The 19691-nt window shown below is 41.1% G+C and overlaps 1 protein-coding gene across 5 annotated transcripts; it reads right to left on the reverse strand.

The window, feature by feature from the left end:
• Positions 1–1631: 1631 nt before the first annotated feature.
• Positions 1632–19404, reverse strand: slc5a6a (solute carrier family 5 member 6a). Of its 5 annotated transcripts, none has more exons than XM_034579631.1 (18): positions 18454–18534; positions 10880–10984; positions 9385–9624; positions 9045–9266; positions 8166–8231; positions 7306–7357; positions 7091–7158; positions 6547–6701; positions 6310–6450; positions 6038–6167; positions 5771–5859; positions 5211–5323; positions 4672–4739; positions 4306–4392; positions 4008–4186; positions 3749–3852; positions 2484–2605; positions 1632–2385 (listed from the first exon to the last, which is right to left on the reverse strand). In XM_034579631.1, the coding sequence occupies exons 3-18, from the start codon at positions 9508–9510 to the stop codon at positions 2185–2187; spliced, it is 1923 nt and encodes a 640-aa protein (XP_034435522.1). In that variant the 5' UTR covers positions 9511–9624; positions 10880–10984; positions 18454–18534; the 3' UTR covers positions 1632–2184. The 5 variants fall into 5 exon arrangements, with proteins under 5 accessions (XP_034435522.1, XP_034435523.1, XP_034435521.1 ...); XM_034579632.1 differs by lacking the exon at positions 18454–18534 and adding an exon at positions 19268–19404 and having other exon boundaries at positions 1644–2385; positions 9385–9617; XM_034579630.1 differs by having other exon boundaries at positions 1644–2385; positions 9385–9617.
• Positions 19405–19691: the final 287 nt, after the last annotated feature.

Below are 19691 nucleotides of genomic sequence, written 5' to 3' on the forward strand. Positions count from 1 at the left end.
ATGAATGACTTAAAATGGTGAAGTGGTGATGTTCAAGAATTCTGTGATTCCAAAAAATTCAGACGATTACGATGACGAGCTTGACCGTGTTAAAAACAGTCCAAGCCACACACTATTACGCAACATGGCACTGACGACCTCAAATTTAAGAAAAAAAGATGCACTTTATAATGTTCACAATACAAAACAATCAGAGAAGACTGAACCATCTTCAGAGGCAAATACATGGAGGAGATGCCTGATGGTAGGTCCATCTGAAGGACCAGACGGCTTCTGTGTGGCATTCTGAGCAGAGCTGTGCTTTATCCAGGGCAGTCACATCGGATGTGAGCGGCTGCAAACCCACGGAAACTGTGGGGATGAACAGTGATGTTTATAGATGTCACTGAATAACTAGTGCTGTACAGTTTTAAATCGAAGGGAAACCAAAGATACCTAATAAAAAAGGTATGGAGCGCTGACACCAGGTCAGTGAGGAACTTCATTTCATGGGGTTGTGTTTGAGCAACACAACACTGATTAGAACACAATGGAAAACTACAGAACTGTGTATTTTAAGCCGCACATTGTTCTGTGAAGTGTCCATTAAAAAACAAACTCCCCTGATCAACAGATTCACTCTACTCCTCAAACCGTTTCTTTTAACACACGTGTCTCAGGTAAAAGGATACAGTTTTAAAAGTTACAGTGAATTCTTAAGGTTACAGACCCCTTCACTTTTCACATTTTGTTATGTTGCAGTTTTATGCTAAAATAAAAACTATTGTCTCACATCAATGTACATTTAGTATCCAATCACTTCTCTTACCAAGTCTCTCCTCCCCATGACTGCTCTGTTTGGCCTGACAATTCTAGGAAGAGTCAGAGTAGTTCCAAACTTCTTTCTTCTAAGAGTTATGGAGGCCACTGTGGCTCTTTGAGAACTTCAGTGAAGCACTAGTTTTGTTGCAGCCAAGACACAATCCTGTCTCTGAGCTCTACGGGCAGCTCCTTCCACCTGATAGCTCGGTTTGTACACTTATATACATCCTCAGCTGTGAGACATTACATACACTACTCACGTCTACTAAATGAACTCAGTCAAGGTGTAGAAACATCTCAAAGACGATAAAGAGAAAGGGGAGGAACCTGAGATGTGTCTGAGTACTTATATATATATATATATATATATATATTATATTTCAGTTTTTCCTTTTAAATTAAGAAAACTAATTCTAAAATTCAGTTTCAGTTTATCATTCTGGAAAAGTGAGTAATGATTGGCAAGGAACTTTTTTTTTATTTCAGCATAAAGCTACAACGTAAACATGTATGTTAAAAGTCAAGGGGTCGGAACATCTTTTAAATATTTTGCTCAAGAGTTCCAACAACTGAACATGGACACTACATTTACAGTAGTGGTTTATGCAATATGCTGCATTTTATAGGTCCAACACCTCAGCCAGTGATGATTAATTATAATAAAATTTGTCACGAGACGTATAATAGCAGCTAGAGGGCGACTATTAGTATTAAACCAAGGTCATGTAAAGACACTACCCTATCACAGTAGCACAGGCGTGTCATGCCTTCAAGTGGAGTTTAGTCTCTCTAGACATTATTTTCTTTTCATATTATATTCTCTGATACATATTCTGGGATTCTATGGTTCCACCTTCTCTCTCTACAAAAATAACACATTTACATCTACCTGAATTATAATTTTTCTTTTGTCAAACGTAATGACAGGATCCAGCCACAGTGGAACAGCTCATTGTGCAAAGGAGCTGCCCAGTTTCCTAACTTCAAACTGCACACAGAGCATCTGCACACATCTGGACAGACCCTACAGCATCGGAGTCGGAAACAGACACCAGCAGACTAGTTCCTTTATGGATCGCTGTCTTTTGTGCGTACGCTCTGTTCCGGCTTGGCAAAAGTTAGCTTCCAGTTTTTAGTAATTGGGAAAGGGTAGGTAAAAAAAACCCCACATCTACACAGATACTGAAGTCCAGAAGCCCTTTCTATTATATCTTTCTACTGATTCTGTCAGTGTAAAACACCAACAGCCAAACACCTTCAGATTAGTGATGGACTCCACATCTATGATCTGTCTTTAGCTGCATCTCCCTCAAAGAAACTGGCTCAACCACTGTCATTCAAAGGGTGTATGAGTGTGTGTGTTATTAAGAAATGAGAAAATGATCACAAGGACGTCTCCTGAACTGTCTGGGTCGTCGGAGGGCTCGAGGATAGAGCGATCTTAATTCCCAGGTCTCCGTCCTGTGTCCGTGTTCTGTCGCCTTCCGTCTCTTTGTCCTCTGCGACCGAGTCGTCTTTGCAGTGCGCCGCTCCGTTGCTGTCTTTCTTGGCCATGAGATAAGGTTGCGTGCTGATTTCTTTGGGCTGGTCAACACGGATGAGAAATAAACAAACGAGTGTTGAAAGCTCAGGTTCGGCTGAACAAAGCAGACAGAGACACAGGAGTGTAAACGTGAGGTTACCTTCGGAGTCAGAGGAGTGACACAGCAGAGCTTTTCTCTGTAGCGCTCAGGCAGAAAGAAGAGCAGCGTGCCCAGGACTGGAAACACTGTGCCGGGGGTCAGCTCCTTCTCCTTCATGGGTCCTAACATGTGGAGAGACACGTGAACAGAGGAGAAATTAAACCTTGAGCATTTTTACTGGTTTAGCTGTGTTTCCATGTAGGTTGATAGCTTCTGGGTGGGGGAAGTTGTGGCGGTCACCTTCTTCTTTTCTACTTTTTTCTAATAATAATAATAATAATTCTAATAATTATTCCTTCTCTTCCTTTAAATTCAATGCGTTTCTGAGCAATACAAGAACATATGGAGTAGAATTACGTGAACCTTTTGACTGTTGTACCTAACCTTACAAATATTAGTCCAGTAGAGCCAGACGGATTATTTCCTCTCTGATTGCCAAGATGGGTCAAGACTGTTCTCACATGTTTGTCCAGGGCCAGGACTAGCATCCCTGTCATTAGCTAGCATCCTTACCACTATTGCCAAAACATGCACGTTTAAAATACGCTGATATTTTAGCCTTTTTTGGGACAATTTGGGTTGGTGTCTGTTCATCTTTGGTATTTGAAAAACTTTTTCTCCTCTGCTCTACTTCTTGTTCTTGTGTGTCTCTTATCTTCTCCCAACACATAGAAAGGAGGAGAAAAACACTACAGAAAATGACAGTGAAACACAGTAAAGACTCACACACTGAGATTAAATGAAACATGTGCACATATTATAAGAAAATAACAATGATAAAATATTTTTCTGTTTTCTGTTGGTAGGGGAAATGCAGAGGAGAGTTACAGAGGAATAGGAGCAGCACGAGTGCAAAATTACATAAAAACTATCTGACTATCTATGCATGTTCCACTCCTGTCTAATAAGAGGATGCAGGTAATACAAATATTTGTAATCTGATAAATATTTAGCAACAATCTATTCTTATTTTAATGTATTTATTTGCATATTACCGCTGTTAACCTCAGCCATCAAGTACTGTCTAGGAACTGGTTACTAACTCGTCCTCTTCCAACCCCTTTATCTCATTAATCCTTGATTGGTATGACAATATTAAAATCATATTCTGGTAATATTCTTGTTCCAGATGTGTGAAATCAAAGAGCAGAAAGATGAATCTGCTGTGGTTCAGATGGTTATTGCCACTGCACCGCAGATGGTTGCAGTGGCAATAATGTCAGTGATACAGTTGGTTTGGAACTTAAAGCTAGAAGTGTGCGTACCTGTTAAAAAGCTGACTATTAGTCCGACCACCACCACAGTGGTTGAGTTGTGAGCACTGTACCACATGTAGGACAATGAGTAGAGCGCCTCCACACCTGTCGGCCTGAAGAGCAGATGAAAGAAACAAAAACAAGACAAAAAACAGTATTTTAAAAAAAATTACATTTCTTGTTGTGAAGAATTGTTTATCTACTTTTCCATAGTCCTGTAAACATAATGGAGCCAACACATATTTGTAAGGTTGCTTCTTGACATTACCTTGGCTTGGCCGTGCTAACCAGTGTGGTCATGACAGCGGTGGTCATGTTGCCAAACAGGGGCAGAGCAGTGGTGTTGAGAAGGGGTGCTGAGGTGGAAGCTGACATACGCATCACAAAACTGCCAATGCCGATCCAGAAGGCCATGGCGAGGCCCGTAAACAAACCGACCAATGCACCCTGAGGGGCGGAGAGGAGAGGAGACAGTGTGGTCAATGACATATCCAGTATTCCTTCATTACGATTATATGTGGTCAGCATAACAGAAACAAACTCTCTTAATTACAGCATCAACTCACAATCGAGTTTGCCCAGGGGAAGAAAATTCCTAGACAGAAGAGGCCGAGCAGGGGACCACCCACCATCCCGAAGATACTGAAGGCTGCCTGAGGGCACAGATGTTAGAGCATGACTGTGTGTTGCACAGCTAAATGTTTAAATCTTAAAAGAATGAATATCTGTGCATATGAACTCATTTTGAACTGTACAGTTTTCTTGTTTACAAACTGCTTCAAGATTTAAATAACTTATCTGGTAAAAAATGTCTTTGTAGATAAAGGTTTCTTAAAAAGTAACAACTAAATTAAAGACACCAGCTAAAATATTTTTCATCAAAACAAAAAGATGCAGCTCTGTGTTGCTGCTCAGACGGTGTGAAGAGTTACCTGCAGCACAGATCCCATTAAGGAGGCGATGTAGGCCATAGCCAAGCACACCAGGCCATAGGCCAAGGCTGTGGAGCACACAACAACAAATTACCAGTAATCAAAGAAATTGCAGTAAGTGGGTACACATGACTGTTTCCTGTGTTTGTTAATATTATTACTTGTTAATAAGAATTTAATCAATTAACGTGTTAGAGAATACAATGCCATTTACTTCAACTGAATTCTCATGATGGTGTACGTTTCTGACTATAACCAAAGTGTGGTGGAAAAAATATAAATTGCAAATTAATAAATAAATTAAATAACCCCAAACCAAACAAGAGAGAAAAAATACATTATCAAGTATCTAAATATGTGAAGGCTTTTATTTCTTTTCCCCCTAAAGTTAAATGATATAGTGCCACAATAGAGTACCGCACACTCAGACATAACTACATGCCCTGTGTTTAGACTTGATACAACAAAAGCCACAAACTTATTTGGAAATGTAAAGTATGAATTCAGGACAAAACTCAAACTAAAGCCAGTTGTCTTACCAAGTCCTTTAGACAGCAGTGTGGCTTTGGCTTCAGTCATGTTTGGAAAATAAGGTTTAATCAGGTCCTCCATAGTTACTGTAGCCAGGGAATTGAAGGCTGATGAGATAGTGCTGGTGGGACAGACACAGGATACAATGAGCGTTTTTTTTTTTACCTCATTATAAATGGAAATCTGCATAGCACAGGCATTTGGCACAGGAACTGTCTGAACATTTCATTTGCAGCTAGAGGGGGAAAATTCACATTGGGGTCATGTAGTGTGATTTACCATTTCAACAAAGAGGATATGTAAAGTTATACCCCACAATTATCACTACTTGCTTATCTCCAGCTTTTACCTTAACCTAACTTTAAAAGATGTCTGTGATGATTTCGTTATATTCATTATTTAAAGATTGAAGCCAAAGCTCATACAATTAAACTAAACAGTGAGCAACACCACTGTGACAACCAGTCATGTTAATAATACCTGGTGACTGACAACTGAAAGACAGCAAACTAGTCTTAAACCAGTGGATGATCCTTCAGTTTCAGGTATGTTTGCCTGGTTCATTTACCTGAGAGCACCACTGAAGAGACAGGCTACAAACAGGCCTGGGAGCCCGGGCAGATCCCTGAATACATCCATCACAAAGTAAAGCACCATCTACACACAAAAAAACAACTCAACATTAGAATTCCAGATAGCCTGGTGACCTGTCACCTGATGTCAGCAGGGGATGCAAACTTCCCTGTGACCTTCAAGAATAATTAAGTATAGCTAGTGGATAATATGGAAAATTTGGGAAAGCAAAACTAGCAAAACTAGCAAAACTAGCATTCACCTGATCATTCGTTTTGACGTAGCCCTTGTCCAGAGGGCTGTCCTCTCCATAGCGAGCAAACATGACCAGACCCATCAGACAACCTAAACACAGGACGATCTGCTGGCATGGGAAGACGACATAGCAGGACCTGAGAAGACATGAGGTGAGAGACGTGGTTGTAAACATGAACATCATACCACATTATAAGGGAACACATGAAATCAACATTTAAAAGGAAAATATTTGGTCAATGGGTAGGGGGCATGTAGTGAGAAGTTGATGATACTGACATGACTGCTTCTTTCTCTGAGCGTGCGCTGAGGTATCTCTGGACCTGGGCCTGGTTGACCCCGTACAGAGCGAGCATCAGGAAGACTCCCCCCACACCCAGAGTCCAGAAGGTGTGACGCTCTAGAGGGTCTGGGTTCAGGCTACACAGACAGAGTAAGGGCAGCGTTAACATGTCTGAAGTACACACAGGTATGATTCCTGCAGCATAGTGTCTTTTAGCAGATGGTAATACTGACTCTAGTCCAGAAATGCGGCTGCCATTGGTTGCTTTCCTCCAGACCTCTCCAATGCCCCCTGCCTGACTGGCCCCAACTATAATCACTGCCAGCTGTCCCACAAACATCACCACGGTCTGGAACACATCAGTCCACATCACCGCCTTCAGACCCCCCTGTGAGACAGGAGCACACAGGTTTAAACTTCATTTAAAGGTCCTTGAAGATCAATACTACAAACCATCTGTAAAGGTGTACATGAGTAAGAGCTGTGCGGCACTGACAACAGTATGAATATAAGATTGTAGTATAATCATAGATGATAAAAGGAAACTGATGAAGAAATCATGACCAAGACAAATCGCAGATGATCGAAAACTTGTTGTCTACTAAAAGTATCAACTCTCTATCTTTTACATGAAATGAGATTTTGAAATAACAAATTTCATGAAATGGCTTAATTTACTAATTGTTTAGCTTCTGTTGTAGAAAAACAATAGTCAACAAACACTTTGTCCCAGTTGGTGATGATGGTAACCATGGTTTGATAAATCTAGACACTCACCAGAGCTGTGTACAAAGTGCACACCAATCCCATGGCAAGCACTGCCCCCCAAAGGTCAAAGCCTGTCACTGCAAGTCAAAATGGAAACTACGTTACCAAACACTGCATGAGGGTTTACTCGATTGTCCAGGTGAAAAGAAATGTTTACAACAAGTGTTCAGTATCATTAGTAACTGTGGGATCCTCTTAGTAGAAAACATGTTGTAATGTCTTACCTACATTAAGGGCCAAGGCTGGAGCATATAGGACCACTCCCATATAAATGACCTGCGGAGGACAGAAAATAAACAACTGCAAAACACTCAACTCACAAAAACAGAGGCGAGCTCAGGGAGCCGAGCAAACTGATTCACATGTCAGATTATGATCCTCCTCAGGTGTAAGAAAATTCAGCTACTTCGTAACAAAAAACATGTCGATTTTTGGTTGTACGCATCAAACTGAACGTCCTGCTCATTTGCCAAACATTGTTTATACACACTCGTGGTTTATACACATTTTCTAATTAATATGGAGGAATTTACAGTTAGAGGTTTTCTTTGAGATAAAAGTCAGACGACACTGCTGATGCATCTACAGGAACAAATATAGATACTGCCAACGTCATAGAGGAAATAAAAACCCAAATAAAATGTTGCAAAGGTCCGTGTGACATTTCCAGGGCCAAAGTCTGTTCTTTCTCAAAAATAAACAGCCACTGTTTCACATCTAATATCACTCCACAGACAAAACTTTATAAAACAAGTTTTTTTAAAAGTACGTTTTAAGTATCTGGTGACACCTCAAACCAACAACAAGTTAGAAAAGCTGAAAAGGTTGTTTTTCTTTTATTGGCAACCATAAAACTGTTATTAGCTACTACTACTTTCTGTCTTCCTATATCATTGGTGACTACGGTTGCCATGCCAACTAAATAATAATACAATTCTACACCTTCTGTGTGAAACGACTGATGACTTTTTTTAAAGAGCAGAGTAGCTGAGATTAAAGTGGTGGCCATTTTATCACAATAAGCAACAATTAGATGTTAAAAAAAGCACAGAAACTAATGTACAAAGAAAGTAGAGCAAGATACCATCTGGAAGATGAACGTCACAGTCCCACATATGCGAACCGTCTTGTTAAAGCGCAGCTCCAGATACTGTTGAGAGGAGAGAATGTAAAAGAACAAAAAAGAACAAAAAAAAGAACAACCAAAATCAAAAAGCTGATTACATATCATCTCAGAGTCATGTGTGCTCTCAGGATCAGAACTGTCAGTTTAAATCTTTAAAGCCAGATTTTAAAGGTCGACAACATTCTTTGTTCACAGGACAGTACTGAACTTTGGCAAAGGCCTGATCAGTGTCCTTGAGGTTCAGGCTGCAGTTAAAAAGAAAAAAACCTTTAAAAGATAATGAGCCTTGAGGCAAGAACTCGTGGGTTGTGTTGAGGATAAGAAAGATTTGAGCACAGATAAGAAAGCGGAGCTCTGAGATCATACTTGAGAGAGACGTGCTGACAGAGTGTAAAACAGAAAAACAGGCAGACAGGGGAAAGAGGACATTATAATTAAGAAATGTTTTAAAAACACATTCACACTATCCACCATAGTGAAACTGTCATGTCCAACTAAGGCTACATCTATACTGCTACATTTTTAACTAAACCGATGTCTGTCCACGCGAGCGTTATGGCTCCTTCATCAGTTGTGACCGCCTTCGATACTAAACACAGATCATGTGACTACTCACGTACACTGGGCATGCGTGTGCCAGTGTAAAAAGGAATTGCTCGAATAACAGCTTGTCTCCGCAAAAACAGGGTCAGCAAAGCTTGTTATTGATTATCCATCAATATGGAAGGGGGTCATGTGACAGGAGCCGGAAGAATCCCCGAAGGCTATGACAAAAAACATAGTAGTATGGACGTAGCCATTGTGCTTTTTTAATATTAAGTCTTAATTTGTGTGTACCTCATAGGCACTGGACAGCCGCAGCCTGTAGAAGATTGGTATAAAAATGTGAGCTGGGATGAGCAGGCCCAAAAAGTAGGAGCAGCCCAGGAACCAGTACTGAGTTCCAAAGGTGTACACCTCAGACGGAGCCCCCAGGATGGCCACCGCTGACTGGAAGGTGGCAAGCAGGGACAGCGACACAGGGAGGCAGCTCATGGAGCGGTCGGCCATCAGGAACTCCTGTGGTAAACAAAATATTGGTGTTGGAAATGTGTCCCAAACGAACCCTGTACACTTAAAGAGTGTTCGGTTTTGTCAAGAAATGTTTTTTTCTTGAGCGTCTAAAGCCAAAGTCTACCTGTGTTGTGCGTTGGCGTCCACCGGAGAAGGCATAAAAGAGGCCGATGCCAGCTGAGGCCACCAGCAGCAAGGCAAAGATGACATAGTCCACCGTACTGAATTGCATCTGGACTATCTCCCCCATGATGACCCTGTATGTGGAGAGGGTCGGGGCAGTGAAAGCTGATGGGAGCACAGCCCCTGACGCTGGTTAAGATGTCAATGAAAGCACTTCACCAACAGGAAGACCGACTGAGAGCTGGAGGAAGAAAAACAAGGAGGGAAAGGCAAGTTAACTTCTCTCACTAACACCTGTGGGAAATGGCAGCTGTGACAGTGCAGTGAGAGGAGTTCAGAAATACACCCCAGCAGCAGCTGCCGATTTTCATTTAATCACAAGAATTAACTTTATAACAGTCACTGGAAATAAAACAGCACAACAAGAGTTATATATCGTTTCCTTTTTGGATATCGACCACAATTTTTCATGCTAACCGATTTGGTTACCTAATAACCTCCTTGCTTTGTTTTCATCACCATTTGGTCTGTTTGTTCGTCATGCAAAGATGACTATACCGATTTTCAGGGCATTGTGTGGAGGGTTGATGCATGACCCAAGGAAGGACCCATTAAATTCTAAAGAAGATCCAGATCATATAAAATCTGTTTCTCTTTCTTTAACATGGAAATATAGGGAGGTATGCCCACTCTGAGCATCCTTTTAGTTGTTAATACACCAGTTCTTAAACATCAATTAATCATTCAACTTCTATTACATTTTTTTAATATCTTTCCAACGATTAAATTTGACCATTTATTATATATATATATATTATCAGAGACTTTACATTTAAATTAACCTTTTGGCACAATCAGCATCATAGTCATTTTATAAGATTATCACAGCCATGGCTGCTGCTTCCTACAGGCAGAGTAGACTGGTGGGTTCATCTGATAACAACCTTGCACATTTTCCTCTTTAAAGTGAATCATTGTTTAGTAGGACACAACCTATGAAAAAGCCCTGGGGACAGAAAAGAATGTACCAACTTTAACCAAGAGAAATGGGTTGTGTTCAAAGGGGAGACTGTGTGTTACAGAATTACTGTGTGAAAGAGTAGCTTTGCTTCTGTCTTGTACAAAAAAGTATATCTAAACTAAAACAGCTCTGATGTTGATGCTTAAATAAAACTAGCAGGGAATATTTGTCTTCTGATAAAAAAAAAAAAAAATACATTGATTCGTTTCAAACACGAGCAAACAAAAAGTTTAAGACTCTGTTATATTCATTCTAAATGTAAAATCAATTACAAAAAATGTCAAAAATGACTACTACTGTCTACTGAAGAAATTCTTCTCCCAAAAAAAGCTCTTCCGGCTGCTAACTGCCATTTCTTGAAGTGTTTCAAAAACACAGATAAAAACAATTCTAATAACTAAAGCCATAAATTTAGCCTTGCTTGAATATAACAAAGAGGTCACAAACAAAATAGCAGTGGACTTAATGTACCTACTGGGATCAAGCTGCTGCTGCTGCTGCTGCTGCTGCTGGGACACACTGGCCACTCAGAGGTGAGTGCACTGGAGGGGGATGTCTTAGTCCAATCCCATCATGATCACTATGGAGGCACAGGAGAAATTCAGCAAAACAACGCACCATAGAAAAAGAAAAACCCAAGAGGAGTGACCTACCACAATATTTTTTACAAATCATTATCTGGACAATCTTTACGTAAACAGCACTTTTATTGTCTTTGGGACAGATACAATCTCAACCAAACAAAACCCAATCCATTGTTATGTTTTTAAAAGAGACACACAACTCTATTGCTTCACAGATTTCGCTTAGGGGATATATTTTGGTTATCAACAGGGAAGTTTCACTCCATGCTGTGCTCATCTGAGATTCCACAAAACCTAAAACCATCATCACAGCTTGATTATAGGAGTAAGAGCTCACACATGGTTTCCAAAAGTGAATATTATCCCAAACCAGCAAATACACTCTTCAATCGCCGGTATTTTCATATATGTGTGTGTGTGTGTGTGTGTGTGTGTGTGTGTGTGTGTGTGTGTGTGTGTGTGTGTGTGTGTGTGTGTGTGTGTGTGTGTGTGTGTGTGTAAGTGCAGGCAATGAAACAAAACTAATTGCATTGTCGCACACAGAAGCAATAAACATAAAAGCTGCTTTGGATTCATATTTTACATTTGCTGGAAGGTCGGGGTGACGAGACTCATGTGCTCACACGCAAGCTCTAAATTCACATGGACAACTGTCGAGCAATTCTTCAGTTAGACCCTTAAGCAGTCACATATTGGCAGCTGTAAATGGCAGTGAAGGGTTTCAAATGTCAAAGGTCTCAGTCTCAGTCCAGTTAGAGAGCTCGTCTGTGGTCGTTAATCTTCGTCTCTGCACTAAAAACACAACTCTTCATGGATTAGAGTGTGGGCCATCATGTGTGTTCATCAAACAGAAATGTTCTTCACTGACTGCTTGTCTTGTGTGATGCTTTGTACTGGTGTGATCAAGCAGTGGCCAACAGACAGGACCCCATTAAATCCCATTCTTATCATTTTGTCTAATCTCTAATCCATCTGAATGTGACAGTTGGGAACAGAAACAACTACAAGTGGAACTGGTTCCGTTCCAATGCAGCCACTTACAGGGATTTTAAACACGAAGCTCTTCAACTTTTATCAGTCACTTTTCAGGGTCACATTCATTCAAGATTTTTTTTTAAACCATTCCTCCAACATTAGACTTTTGAAGAGCTGAATCTAATAGTACAGTGTCAGTTCTAAACTTGTGTGTTTGGAATTTCCTGTTCTTTAGTCCTGTGTTAAAGCTCTGGAGCTACTTAAAAAAATTATTCCTTGTCATTAGTGACTCCTCCTCAAACAGTTCTACAATATACTGTCACTTTTTATTGTTTGTGTGCTGCACGTTGTGAACAGAGCTTTTTTATCAGTCCATGGTCCATGGTGCAGAGTGAAGTAAGAAAACGTTCATCCTACCTGGTTTATCTGCAATGAAGATTTTATAATCAATGATCTTTATAAAATGGAACTGAATTTGCTCTGTGTGGTTTATAAGTCTGATTATGAATGTATCACAAGATATACGTTCCACACGCAGACAGACAGAAAGACAGAGAGATGTTTGTGGTATTAGTTGGTAGATAAATGAACCAAAAATCTGCTGTTAATTCTTGCTATGCAGGTGCTTGTTTATTAAGGCTTCCAGGAGCTTGTACAGTGAGTAGCAACTTGGTCTGTTGTTTCACAGAAACCTTTGCTCCTGTTGAGAGCTGGACTTTTGTTAGCAACCATTTGTTACACTGTTGTGCAGGGATAATGAAACTCCTACTGTGTTAAAATGCCATTCTACAATGGGTAGCATCAGTGTGAAAAACCTGACAGGTTACAAAGGGCCCTGGGATTAAAATCCTTCTAGTGCTTAAAACAAGAAGCCAATGGCTTCACAGAGTGGGGCCTGTGGAAATTTACTCAAGTAAAGCTTCTTAAAATGCCACACTGACGTGAGCTTGTGCAATTCAGAGACATATTCTGCTCATATTCCGGTTCATAACTTAAATTTAATGAGTTGAAAGGTCTTACATGCTCTAATGTTGAGAAAACTCATCACATTTCTCAAACTGTCCTTTGATGCCGCTCCTTTTATGTACCTCTGAAACACTCCTGTCTCTTTAAGGCCTGTAACAGGGGCTGTATGTGTGAACGCAGATGTCCGAGAGCCAGAGTTTTTGCTGACTTTTTCTGCCTGCCCCTGAATTCCTTGCTCGGGATTTACCCCGAGCAAGTGGGTGTGTTGATGATGTTTCTAACATGCAACAGATGCAAAAATGAAAGAAATATAAAGACCCCAACAAAGATGTCAAGAGAGTTTTGGTGATAAGGGCCGACGCCGGTGTCATTGTGATCAAACACACGTGATCTCTGCCGCAGAATTTATGTTACATCGTGCTTTTGTCGCCTGCTCCTCACCTGAATCGTCCACAGCATTTGTTGCTGTTGTGAAGGCATTTAACCAGAGATTCTCCTGCATTGTTCATGTGTGAAAGGAAACCTCTGGAGAAAGCTCGGACACGATTCTCCGGAGTTCCTCCAGAGGTCATGTCTGAAAACGGCTTTAGATACAGTCAGACTGGTTAGAAATATTTTGTAAAGTTGTATCTCCTACAGAGTTTCTTCCTTCAAAGTTTTAAATCTTTTCCAAATCAATCATACTACCAGAAATCCCAGAGCCTGAACGTGTGTTTAAGAAATGTGTATCATATTAGGAAAAGTACAATAGTACATGAGGTGGTGCAAGTGCTTGTGTGTAAGCACTCGTAACTGCAGATTTAAATGAAAACAAAGTTTCCAGCTTTAATTCATCTGGTATAATGCTGCATGGTCTCTCAACCACCCACTTTATATTGTCTCCATCTGGATACTTAAAGGTTCAGTGTGAAGTATTTAGGTGAAAGGGATCTATTGGCAGAAATTGAAAGTAATATAATCCTAGTGATGTGTTTCATCTAAATTGTACAAATTGATGCGTTCTTTACCCTAGAATGGGCCTTTTATATTTAAGTATTTTATATTTACATCTCGAGCGGGTCCTCTCTACGGAGGCCGCCATGTTTTTAACAGTAGCCCAGACTGGACAAACTAAACACCCTTTGAGTTTTTATGACAACTGAAGGCTACCACAGGTTCTCTTTCATGTTTGGAAGGGGAGGGTGAGGTGAGGGGTATTCAGCTGCAACATGCAACTTCCCCATTAGATGTCACAAAATTCTACACACTGAACCTTTAACCACAACCCTGCAGCTACTCCATCCTGAATATAGCGTACAGTTAATGGCTTGCTGCAATTACAACACATATGATGGTTCAGCACAAAGGAAAGTGGCTCACAGAAAGCAAATCTGCTTCTGCGCCAGTTGGCCGAGGCCTATTTCACTAGATCGGTGTACTGCCAGTGTGCGAATGGGCGACAACACAACAAGCTACTTGACAAGGGGTGCAGCATCATTCTACCTTTTTACCCCTGAGCACTACAGTGAGAAAACTGAATACATCTGTCCATGCGCAGCAGTTCATTGTTAGACCTGGCTCTGTATGAATGTTAGGTGGTGGCTGTGTCAGAATCACCAAACATCAAACAAGGAGGTCATAGTGGCCACGGTTGCCTGGCAACACAGGAACAGTGATTGTTTTTATCCCTGCACCCCTGCTTTGTGTGTGAATGGTAGTAAATAGAAAAGCTGCTGTTTGATGGTGAGAGAGCAGGTGGAGCATGGGAAGGTCTGCAGCTGCATATGACTGATCAATGAGGCTGGAGATAAAAAAAAACAAAAAGATAGATCAAAGTAAATCACATTTCTTCATTCTCAGATAACCAGCACAGGCTGCACTTGATGTACTCAGAGTGAGCACTCAAACCAGAGAAATACAATAATATCAACCGATTTGATCCTTTTACAGACATATTAGTATTGTCATGTTTACCGATATTCACAACTGAGCATCTTGTCCTTTCCAAATGTCTTTCAAGTATTTCTTAACCACCCATTGTAAATAAATTAAAAAAAGCAGCTATGTGAGGCTGTTATTGGCTTAACTGGGTGTAGAGCTATATGCATTTAGCAGGAATTATGTTTCAAATTTTCACAGTCTTAAATTAGCAAGTTATAAAAAAGAAGTTTGGCATGTGAGCATGCTATTTGGTTCAGACCTGGTAATAACATCTGTTCACAAGTTTACAGCCCAGTATACCAGGTGTGAACAGGGCCTAGAATCCATCCACTAAATGTTGGAATATTTAAGTCTAGACCAAAGTGTTTGACTGACCAACACTATCATCATTAGAAGCACACCACTAGCTTGGGTAAACAGTGGCTGAGTTAGTCCTGGATGGTTTTATAGACAGCTCAGGGAGATGACTGTGTGCGGCTATTTATTGGGGGTGGGGCTGTATACCAGACATACTTTTGCCAAACCAGTTAGTCTTCCTCCTTGTAGCAGAGATTAACATAATAATAATAATAATAATAATAATAATAACTTTATTTGTATAGCACTAATCTAAACGAGGTTACAAAGTGCTTCACACAAAAGTCCATGGCAAATGGACTTTTTTTAATCTCCAGCCTCATTGATTATAACTTGTTAATAAAACATTCTGTTCAGTCTAATTTAAGAGCCAAATCGTAACATAATAAGGTCGAGACCTTAAGTTTGTAAACGCTCACTGCCAGCAAAACAGCTAACTACTCATTTCAAACCTCCCAGCTACATTACTCTATTCATTCTTGATTCTAATAAAATGGTCATGGGTAACAAGCAGCCCCCTTACATGCTGAGAGGTTGAGTCATGCCGAGTAGAGAGCGTGATCCACAGGCGATTGCGGCTCCGGAGAATAACAGCGGACATTTAGGCTAAAAACTTGGTGTAAATGACCTTGTACTGAAATTTGAATTTCAGGGCTGACGGACACTTGGATGACACCACAGGAGCAGTATGGAGGCATGTTAGTTATTTTTTTTCTCTGTTGAAGGAGTCACCAGTTACTTCCAATTGTATTGGATTTGGCTGCAACACTGTTTACCCCTGAAACTCCTAAAGTGTTTTGTGGACTCAAACACTTCACCCACCCCTCCATCGGCATAGTGGTGAGTAGATAATGAGTACATTTTCATTTTTGGGTGAACTATCCCTTTAAAGCAAAAGGAAAAAAAGAATGGATGGTTATATATGGTTAATAAACGTCACAAAGCAGAGACTAAAAATGTTTAATTACCATATTAGAGTTAGTATCAGGCTTGTCTGATATTTGACTGAAAAATCAATTAAAATTACTATTTGAGTTTTTAAGTTATATTTTTGGTTCAACAAAACCGTTATAATTTGATAATAGTATAATTATTTATATAAAAATAATCAAAAAACAGTGCATTTAAAAAAGATACATTCATTCCCCAAATTGCCCCTGACGGCACTGTTGCATTTCCAATGGACAGTGCGTCCATTGGAAATGCAACAGTGCCGTGAATGGGTGTGTGAATGGGTGAATGTGAATGTGTGAATGGGTGAATGCAACTTGGAAAAGTGCGACAGTCCATTACCATTCAGGATTATTTTGAATACCTCTTAGATTGTACTGCAAATACAATAATGTGTACTATTTTTCTATCCTTAGCAATAAAAGGTATACTTTCACCAAATTTGAAATCAACCAACTAGTGAAACAATTATCCAATCCATAATATTCTTCTGCCAAGATAAGCACAACAGACAAAAGGCTGCGCAGAGAATATTATATACACAAACACAACCAATAACTAACATACACATGTGTGCAGCAAGCACATTTGACCACAGGCACTAATGGTTTACTGTCTCTGAATCTGTGCAGACACTGGCCTGAGGTCTGTGAAATAAAAGACCAAAAATCTTAGTAATCATTAAACTCCCAGCTGAACCATGACCTGCTTTGTGTAACCCATACCTACGTCGCAGACTGTGGTTGAGGATGCAGTCGGTTTTCAGAAGCTCCAAAGATAAAAAAAGCCACAGATAAATGAAATATAAATACTTTGTCGAGAAATTCATTAGGTTCCATTGAAGGGTGACACATTGTGTCAATCTTTTGCAAGACATGTGAACGCAGCACTGCATAATTGCAAAGAAGATTGTTGGTTGGTTGAAGCAAGTGTGTAATCATTAGCCTGCAAGAGATGTGACGGTTCCTCAGATCAGATAACTGGGAGGTTAAAGGGTAACTGATTTGTATTCATATAGTGTTTATCTAAATCACACCAAAATGCTTTACACTTAAAGCCACATAACACATATACTGTATGCTGCAGGCACCGTAGACAAACAGCTGTCAGGGGCAATTTGAGGTTCAGTATCTTGCCCAAGGACACTTCGGCATGCGGACTGGAGGAGACAGGGATTGAACAATCTTTGAACGCCCCTTTCGACCTCCTGAGCCCCAACCAGTCACAGGACAACTCGTCCCTCTCCTGGCGGTGTGACAAAATTGATACAACTGCTCAAGGTTACTCTGGGGAGATGGAGTGAGTCTCAGTGAATTTGCCCAATGGATTTGCACCATCACATCCACCTTAAACAAATCGGTTGCAAATGGGGCAAAGTGCCCTGAAACTGATTCCTCTTGTTGGACTAAGGTCTTGATTCATGAACGTGAAAAAGCAGCCAATCGTGGCCGAGTTCAATGACACTAAATCAATGAATATAGTGACTTTCTCTAATCACGTTCCCTTTATGGAGGTGTCAAGCAGCCTTTTAACTAGATTGATGCAAACACGTTATTGTCATAAACAACTCTTGATCATCGATTTACAGCCGCGACACCAGTAACAAGGGTAGTTACAATGATTACATTGATGTAAAACCTCCAGAGTACAGTTAACAGTGGCAGTTCTTCAGCTGCTAGCCCATGACCTAAACTTGTCAGACAGGTCTGAGGTTATGACAGGTCGATAGTAACCTGTTGATTTGACACAGGGCAGAGTTGAGGATCTAGGATGATGGTCCGTGTCTGTGCAAAGTCCAGAGGAAGTGGTGGAGAAGCAGAGCATCATTTAGGGGCATAGGAACTCTCCCGACAGGAAATATGAGCGTCTCCACATCTGCTGCCTGATTGGCCAATTAGTCCCCACGCGCTGCGTCAAGTCATTCATTTGAGCTGGCTAATGTCGGAGCGTGTTAGCTAGCTGACTGTGCCATGAACGTTACATGACATTACACAGTTATTACGCAGCAGATACAGCATCTGCAAGAGTATAATGTTAAACACACACACACGCGCAAACACACACGCACGCGGCCCTGTTGCCCAGCCACTCAGTAACTTTCTCTGCCACCGCGTGCACCACCACCGTGTGTCTGATGTCAGAGAGCCGGCGACAGCCTCCTGAGCGCGCGGGGGCGACGGCAGTCACGACCCCAGGTGTTCCCCTGCTCGCCATGAGAACATGGCTCGGTATTAGAGGTCAGCTGAATCTAAACACTCTCACTTACACACACTCTCTCTCACACTCACACACTCACCTCTGCTCGCTCGCTCCTCGTTGCTGAACATGGAGCAGCAGCCGCTTCGTGTTCATTAGCTGTTGGCTCTGACGCCCCGCCCCTTCTCCTTGACAGGAGATACGCTGCTGCCTTCGCGTGCTCCACGTAAACAAGACACTCACGCTCGCCAATGTGCGTCCAGTTGAAAATAGAGTTGTCCCCATTTGAAGGATTTAACACGTACATGATCCATGTGGGTGTATAGACGGTGGTTTTGTTTGAACTCTATCATTATGTGTGGTGAGATCGAAAGGAGAGATACTAGATAGAGAATGAGCTGAAGAGGAAACAGCCTGCAGAACAGAAAATGTGTCACTGACCATAAACTGACACACACACACACACACACACACACACACACACACACGCACACAAATATATTGGAAGGTTATTGCATTATCTGTTGATACTGCTTAACGTCACATTTCCAGGTCGTCGTCATAATTACGACCTTCCCGACATCGCTGAAGGCCGCACGACACGTGCTCTGTTGGTCTGAATGTAATCATTGATCTGTGAGCACCAGTGTATTTATTTTTGATTAGATCAATAGCTGTAAAGGGACCGGATGTGACATTGTCTCTGTGACACCAGTTGTTTTCTGGGTTTGCTCTGAAACACATCAGCAGAGGAGGACCCGCTCCTACGTCATCACGACACCAGCCCGGCTGCGCTGATGACCAGTAAATAGTCGTCATGGTGATTAATCACCATGGTAATAGATGCTGATTGATTATATAGATAGTGACAGCATCCATCACATCATCCCACATAAACAGTTCGTCTGTCTCACCTGCTCCGCGTGTTTATCTTCACTGGAATATTCTCCACTGCTCCATCTGACCGCCGACACTCTCGAGTTTAGAAAAAAACACGATGGTGACTTAGATGAAGCTTCTCCGACATCATCCATCCCTCCCTGTGCGCATTCATGGAGGCGCAGCCGTGTAGGTCACATCTCTCTCCTGCTTTTTCCGACTGACATGTGAATCAATAGTGACACCAGTGTGACGCTCGACTGTGAGTGTGTGTGTGATGGGAGGCTTGATTCTGATTTAAAGGATGGCCACCAAATATTGATTTAAAGTATTAATAAATACAAACTACTCATTGCATCATCACTTCACCTTGTGGAGAAAGGTCTATAGCGCCCCCCACTGTGTGATAAATATATGTACAGACATAGCCAATTTTTAGACATGCACTGAGCTCTGGAT

Source organism: Hippoglossus hippoglossus, chromosome 24 (genome assembly GCF_009819705.1).
Source record: "Hippoglossus hippoglossus isolate fHipHip1 chromosome 24, fHipHip1.pri, whole genome shotgun sequence".
Lineage (NCBI taxonomy): Eukaryota > Metazoa > Chordata > Actinopteri > Pleuronectiformes > Pleuronectidae > Hippoglossus > Hippoglossus hippoglossus.

Coding starts and splice junctions, on each gene's coding strand:
- slc5a6a (XM_034579631.1), bottom strand. CDS start 9,510: ATGGGGGAGATAGTCCAGATGCAATTCAGTACGGTGGACTATGTCATC. Junction 9,267..9,384: donor GACGCCAACGCACAACACAG/GTAGACTTTGGC, acceptor TGTTTACCACAG/GAGTTCCTGATGGCCGACCG. Junction 4,393..4,671: donor TAATGGGATCTGTGCTGCAG/GTAACTCTTCAC, acceptor CTGTGCCCTCAG/GCAGCCTTCAGTATCTTCGG.